This window comes from Gavialis gangeticus, unplaced genomic scaffold (assembly GCF_001723915.1).
Source record: "Gavialis gangeticus isolate Ggan-Ray unplaced genomic scaffold, GavGan_comp1, whole genome shotgun sequence".
Taxonomy (NCBI): Eukaryota; Metazoa; Chordata; order Crocodylia; family Gavialidae; genus Gavialis; species Gavialis gangeticus.
Window position 1 is genome coordinate 31,329,729 of NW_017729008.1, and position 7,084 is coordinate 31,336,812.

The following is a 7,084-nucleotide window of genomic DNA, read 5'->3' on the forward strand; positions in this document are numbered from 1 at the left end:
TCCCAACCATACGAATGGACCTCCTCTGGACCCTCTCCAGGTTCTCCATGTCCTTCTTGAAGTGCAGCGCCCAGAACTGGACACAGTACTCCAGCTGCGGCCTGACCAGCGCTGCATAGAGGGGGAGCAAGACCTCTCTGGACCTGTTAGTGATGCCCCTGTTGATGCATGACAGGGTGCGGTTGGCTCTGCCTATTGCTTTGTCGCATCAGCGACTCGTATTCATTCTGGAGTCAATCGTGACTCCAAGATCCCTTTCTGCCTCTGTGATGCTGAGAGGGTTAGCCCCTAACCTATAACCATAATGCTGGTTCCCTCTCCCTGGGTGCAGCACTCTGCAGTTGTCCTTGTTGAACCACATCCTGTTCAGATCTGCCCACTTCTCTAACCTATCCAGGTCTGCCTGGATGTGGTCCCTGCCTGCTGGCGTATTCACTTTACCCCACAGCTTGGTGTCATCAGTGAACTTGAACAGGGTGCTCTCCACACCCTCGTCCAGGTCGCTAATGAAGATGTTGAACAGCACCGGCCCAAGAACCAAGCCCTGGGGGACTCCGCTGCCCACGCCCTCCCAAGTCGACATCGACCCGTCCTCCACCACACTCTGGGTGCGCCCCTGGAACCAGTTTGCCACCCATGTGACCATGCATTCGACAATGCCGCAGTCCTTCAGCTTGCCCACCAGAATTGGGCAGGACACTGTGTCGAAGGCCTTCTGGAAGTCCAAGAAGATGACATCAACTTCCTCCTTCACATCTAAGCTCTTTGTTACCTGGTCATAGAAAGAGACCAGGTTAGTCAGGCAGGATCAGCCTTGCACAAACCCATGCTGGTTACCCATCAACATCACTTCCCCTGCAGGGCTCTCACAAGTCTATAAGGTGAAAATCTACCCAACTTTCTGCCTGACTTCTAACATGGTTAACTGCCTCTCTCTGTTACCTTTTAAAGTCAGCTTCACTGGGGCCAAGATTTTACCCCACGCTACCCACATGCACGTGGAAATATTTCTATATGCCATGCCCATTACACTGAATTAAGTAAAATATCTCTAGTTGCATTGTGTACACAGAAATATTTCCATCTGTTACTTTAGGCAAAAGTGAAGCTACTGAACTGAAAAGTGATTGTAAACCTGGCATCTGCTTATGTTGTTTGGCTCTGCATGCATTTTCAAAATTGCAACTTTTCAACTTACATTTTAAAAAGATGCATCTTAACTACTGTTGGGACTGCAGAGCCAATAGTCTCGCAGAAGGGTGAGCTGGAACCTACTTTGTTTTGGCTGTCGGCCACTAAATTATCAGATGAATTCTGATTCCATAAATCTAGCAAAAAGTGGGAAAGAAACCTTTCTCTAAAGAGTCTACATCAAATCTGGAATATAGCCTGTTAAAAAAAAGATAGTTTTGTTTATCAGTGAAGGTCTCATTTAATAAATTAATCTTTTCAACATCAAAGTTTTACCCTTGCCAATTAGCTGGCAGGATTGGGGCCTTAGAAAAGACTCTGAAAATCTTTGAGGAATAGCTAAATGTTCTTCATTATAGTTTGTTTTGAGCATAATCTAACTTCTTTTCACATCTGTTGTTTCACTGACATACAGACTTGCAAATTAAGGATATTCTGAATTTCTACATAATTCAAGCATTTCTAATTTCCCTTGACTGTCAAGCAGAGCACTTTCTATTGTGAAAAACAGAGGCAGAAATGAAATCAATCCTCTTGCTGCATGTAAACAGTGTATAATTTCTGATTCTGTGGTAGAAAAATTTTGTTGAGGATACACCAATATTGTGGCTTCTTTTGTGGAAGGCGAGAAACCAAAGCTATAATACTACCTATCATGTACATAGTCGTGTATATATCTAGTTTCTGAAGGGGTATGTATGGCTTTGTAATGGAAAATATTTGAGAGCACGCGTGTGTGTGTGTGTGTGCATGGTACAACAACTTTGATATAGTTGAGAAGGTAAGACTTGAATGTAGAGGAGATTGCAGAGTAAGAAAGTAAGTTTAAAATATTAAATATGGTCCAGAAATACTCAGAGGTTTTTGCAAAGCCTGGCTACAGGAATCAGCCTGTGAAAGGATGCCGTATTAAAGAAATATGAGTAGGCTTTGTCACTTGTAGGCAAAGATAAAAAGGAAGGTGTTAAGCAGAGAACTCCAGCAGCGGCTCCTCCTGGTCGTGCTGTGCTACTCTGGGTGGGGAGGAAGCTTCAGCTGAGCAACTCCTATCCCAGCACATGGGGCTCCTGACCAGATGCCTTCCACCTGCTCTGCACACCCATGCTGGGTGCATGGAAGGCAACCTTGGAGCTGGAGCCCCACATGCTGGGGCAGGAGCAACCTGGCTGAAGCTCCCGGTTGCTTTCCACCCACTCAGCTCTCTGTGCCAGGCAAGCAGAGTGGATGGAAGGCAGCCAGCCAGCAGCTGGAGCCAGAGCCCTGCACGCTGGGGCAGGAGCCACCCAGCTGAAGCAGGAGAAGGAGCCACCACTGGAGGTGAGGGGAAGCCAAACAGCACCCAGGTGGTGGCTGCAGCTGCACTGGGAGCAGCCCCGCCTGTAAGCTGTGCATGCTGGTTGGGGTCAGACCAGCAGGCGCGAGCTAAAATGTGACAAGGGCTGCGCCAGGTAGGGCTTGGCCCCATCCGGAGGACCACACCATCTGGACAAGCTGTGCGGCACATGCCTCCTCCCTCACCCCCAGTCAGCTCCTGGGACCTAGCACCTGGGCAGCCCACCTGCTCTCCTGCCCCCCCCCAAGCAAATGCACATCCTCACCACAGGGCAGGGGGCATGCAGGGAGCAGATTGTAGCTCGACCCCAGCCCCATGCTCTCGTGGCCCCATGATCCTGGCCTTGTTTGCCCATCCTGGTCCTAAACAGTGATCCCCGCCTGCCCATACCAAATCTCCCTATGTGGGATAGGGCTGACTTGTTGCGAGAGGGAGGCAGGGGACTGACCCAGCCTGCCACAGCTCATCAAAACTCCTTATGTGGCCCCAGGTCCAAATAATTGCCTACCCCTGTGTAAGAGGGAGGATTCTGTTAGAAATACCCTCCTTCAGATGCTGGTTAATGCTAAATGGTTATTCAAATATTGCTTATAAAAAGTGATGTCCCAGCTAAAGTCTGTCTAGGAAAGTTATATTTCTGTCTGCTTCAGTCCCCTGTCCTGCTTATGCAACTGAAAAACAATGTTTCCCCCTTCCCATCATCTGTCTGTTTTGTAGCGCTGCTCTGAGCTGTAAAACTGATTTTCTTTTTTTTTTCTTTTTTTTTCTTCCTAGAGGTGGTATCTGTCATTTCAGTCATGAAAGCGTTGTCTCTGTTTGACTGTTTCACTCATTTCACCAGGTGTTCTGGGATCATTTAGGATGAAAGGCTCATATAAATACCATTTGTTGTTAGCATGTGATATTAGAAAGGGGCGGAAGATGGAGTGACTCCCTGAAGACCCTGGGGGCGGGGAAAGGAAGGTAGCTTTAAAAGCCCAATCAAACTTACAGGATGACTGTGATTGTAGTTCGCTAGCTGGAGAATGTGCTGTGCCCTGCAGCATTCATCTATTGGAGTCGAGCTTGTTTACCAGTGGAGTGTTCCTAGACACAAGATTAGGAATCATTCCTTTTCTTTGTTCAAAAGAGCTTGGGTTTGTTTCAGGGTATGCTAAAAAGTTCCTCTCTCTTCTGCCAGTGTTTCTTAAACTGCTGTGCTTAGTGAAAACCATCGAAGGTATGAGAGCAGAAGAAGAAAAAGCAAAATAGGGGAGGGGAAGGAAGGACAAGCTAAGAACAATTAAACAGCCATTGGAGAGGCCACAGTTTGATTGTAGTGACATAGTGGTACTTTATTTTCTGTAACACACAATCATAGGGGTATGCAGCAGCGGTAGACTAAACTTTAAAATGGTCTGTTACCCAAACCAGTTTGAGAGCCATTGCTTTTGGTCCTGCTTTTTCAACCAGGGTGGTGTTTACAGAGCAGGTTAGCCCAACCTGTGTGTTTTGTAGAGCACTAATGCTACATGTGATATATTTTTAAATTACCTGCAATATCTAGGTACAAAAGGATAATCAAGTATAAAACAAGTTTTTTTTTTTTCTTTTTATATTTCTGCAAACCTACAGACAATAGTTTTACTATTGTTATTAACATGCTCATAGTTACAATCTTTTAACTTTAAAACTTGAGCCTTCTAAAACAAACCTAAGTATCACAAAAGTGTAAATACATCCTGGACTAAGAGTTTTTCATAAATTTTGGATGCGCTTTAAACTATGCATCCGCAAAACTAAGAAAACAGAATGTCTCTTTCTTTTTTTCTTCCATCCATTAGCCAGAAAAATGGAATAAAATCAAACTGGTGGTAACGCAAGAAGATGTAGAGCTAGCATACCAGGAGGCAATGATGAATATGGCAAGGCTCAACAGAACAGGTGAGAACAGGAGAAGTGTGTGTGTTGATTTTGTTTTCAATCCACATTTAATTTCAGCTGTCTGCCATGGTGAAATAAGCTACATCAGTTCATCTTCCCACCAACACCCCCATCTTTCTTTTATTCAGTACATGTGAAACAAGGAAATTAAAAACCAAACATACTCTTAATTACAAAGTAAAGACACAAATGTTGCTGGAGATGATTATGCCTCATGTGGGTGAAGTGATATGAGTTGGTACAGATTTTAATGAGAGAGATTGTATTTGTTCCTTTTCTCTCTCTCTCTCTCTCTCCTCTTGAAGGCAGGGCAGGTTAACTATAAGATTTTTATTTTCACAAAAAACTTTTACATCTCTTTTTTTTTGCTTTGAATTCAAGATTTTGTGGCTGTTTTTTTCCCCCCTATGTTCTCCTTTCATTTTCTTTCCTCTCCCCCCTCTTCCCTCCTGCTGAAAAAGTAGTGCGTGGTTTCTTTTCTTCTATGGTAGAAAGCAGGGGGGGAAAAGTGTCAAGCCATGACTTCTCTCTCTTTGTTGGAGGTCCCTTTGAAAGAACAGAGAATTGAATTTGGCATTTTCCTTAGCCCTTAATTGAAGGGGCCGAGGTGTTTTTAAAAAACTCTCTCGTTTGTTCAGGTTTCACATGGTACTTGTTATGTCGTCTTACTAGACTTTCATTCTTTCACATCATCTTCCAGGGAAAAAAAGATGACCTGTTTTTTGGTGCAAAAGAGCTCTTTCAGGTCTTGTTTGTAGATCAGAAAGAACCCCCCCCCCCCAAAAAAAGTGGAAACGTTTTTGGTTTTTTTACTACTCTCTTTTGCAGGTCACGTTTAACATTTAAATGTTCTTTAACTAGAGCTATTGTCCTCGTATGGAGGTGTCTTTTTCCCCCAGCCAGGAGCTCAGCAGTTGCATATGCTCAAGAATTCCTTGAATGCCTCAGTGGGGAGGCTGGAGCATTATGGAGTTGATTCTGCCTGTCTATGTCTTTGCCTCTCTTTCCCTCTTCTTTAGGCTATCAGAATACAATCTGCAGATCCCAAATCAAAAGTCTTTAAAAGAATAAAAAGGTGTTGGGGGAAGGGAATAACCTAATCTGACTGAAATTTGCAACTAGTAGGTCAAACTGAAACTGTTAACTCATAATGCATCTGTTCCAAAATTTGAGGAAAATTTTTGGATCTAGATTTAGTTCCAGCTTTTCAGACTACTAATATGTGTAAGTAAGACATGTTAGTAAAACAGGCTCTTAAATTTACCTTATTTAAGCATTTGACATGATAGAGGATTTTCAGTGTAATATGTTAAAAACAACATAAATGTCACTTTCAAAAAGAATCTATGCAGTACCTGTGAATTTCAGGTGATCTAATGTTTTAATTGACTTTCACATTGGAAAATGTAAAGGATTTGTAGTTCTTATTGGGAGGGTAGACGGTTATTTAAAAGGTGTGCAACTCCATTTTGATTTGTGGTATTCCTAAATCTTACTTTCCCTGATTTTGTTTTTGTTTTGTTTTTGTTTTTGTTTTTGGTCTCTTTCAGCTGCTGGACTAATGCACACTTTTAATGCACATGCAGCTACAGATATCACAGGATTTGGTATTCTGGGGCATGCACAGAACTTAGCCAAACAGCAACGAAATGAGGTGTCCTTTGTTATTCATAACCTCCCTGTCCTAGCCAAGATGGCTGCAGTTAGCAAGGCGTGTGGCAATATGTTTGGACTCATGCATGGTACCTGTCCTGAGACTTCAGGTGAGTGACCTAATTTTTTTTCCCCCATTTGAATTTAACAGGACAAAAGGCACAGCCATGAACACCATATGTTGCATTTTTTGAAGCACAGTTGGCTTAGGATGCCACCGAACTAGTGAGCATTAGCCATGCAACTGTTCACAATTATTTTTATTTGTTTGTTTATTAATTTTTTTAGCCTGGTCTCCAAACCACCAAGCTATTTTGATTGTCTCACTTCTTCCTTATGAGACATTATATATTATAAAACCTCCAGACTGGAACATCTGGAACATTTCACATTTCCAAGATCTGAATTTTTTTTAAAAACACGTTTTCTGAAATGTGCACTATGGAATACAGTACTGAGTACGTGCCTGGCGTAGCACAGGCAACAATTTGTTTTCTCAAAAGTAAAATTGCCCACAGGATGGTTGCCAATCAAGTCACTTTTTCCATTAGAAATGTATGTGGATTTTAATGCTACACTTCATGATTTGGGGTCCAAACCTTTTTCCCTATCAACAGCATGGATGCAAACAATATACATTTATTCCCTCATTATCTTCTGTTGTGTCCCCAAACCTGATTTGGAGGGATTGTCTCTAGCCATAAAAAGGGAATTTGTTCTCCAAGTAGTGATCAATACTTGGTCTCTAGAGTCTGTCAAAAAATACTACTTGTTGTTGTGGGGTGACTGGGAAGGAGGATCGATAGTTTGCTCTTATGTGAAGCAGGAAGTCTGGAAACTAAGTGCTCTCTGCAAACTGCAGCCTGTCAGAAGTCCTCTGTAGAAAGGCCAACCAGGTCTGAGTTGAGCTGACCAGAGCCTTACTGCTCTTGGTAAGAGAGAAATAGAGGCTGCTTCTGGGGGCTACCTGCAGAGACCAGGATT

The 7,084-nt window shown here is 43.2% G+C and overlaps 1 protein-coding gene across 4 annotated transcripts in view; it reads left to right on the plus strand.

Moving 5' to 3' along the window:
* SEPHS1 (selenophosphate synthetase 1) overlaps window positions 1-7,084 on the plus strand; it is a 46,360-nt gene that overhangs the window by 26,273 nt on the left and 13,003 nt on the right. For all 4 annotated transcript variants that reach the window (XM_019509551.1, XM_019509548.1, XM_019509550.1 and 1 more), the window contains exons 7-8: window positions 4,348-4,447; window positions 5,998-6,210. In XM_019509551.1, coding sequence (XP_019365096.1) covers window positions 4,348-4,447; window positions 5,998-6,210 — 313 coding nt within the window. The remainder of the gene's footprint in view (window positions 1-4,347; window positions 4,448-5,997; window positions 6,211-7,084) is intronic.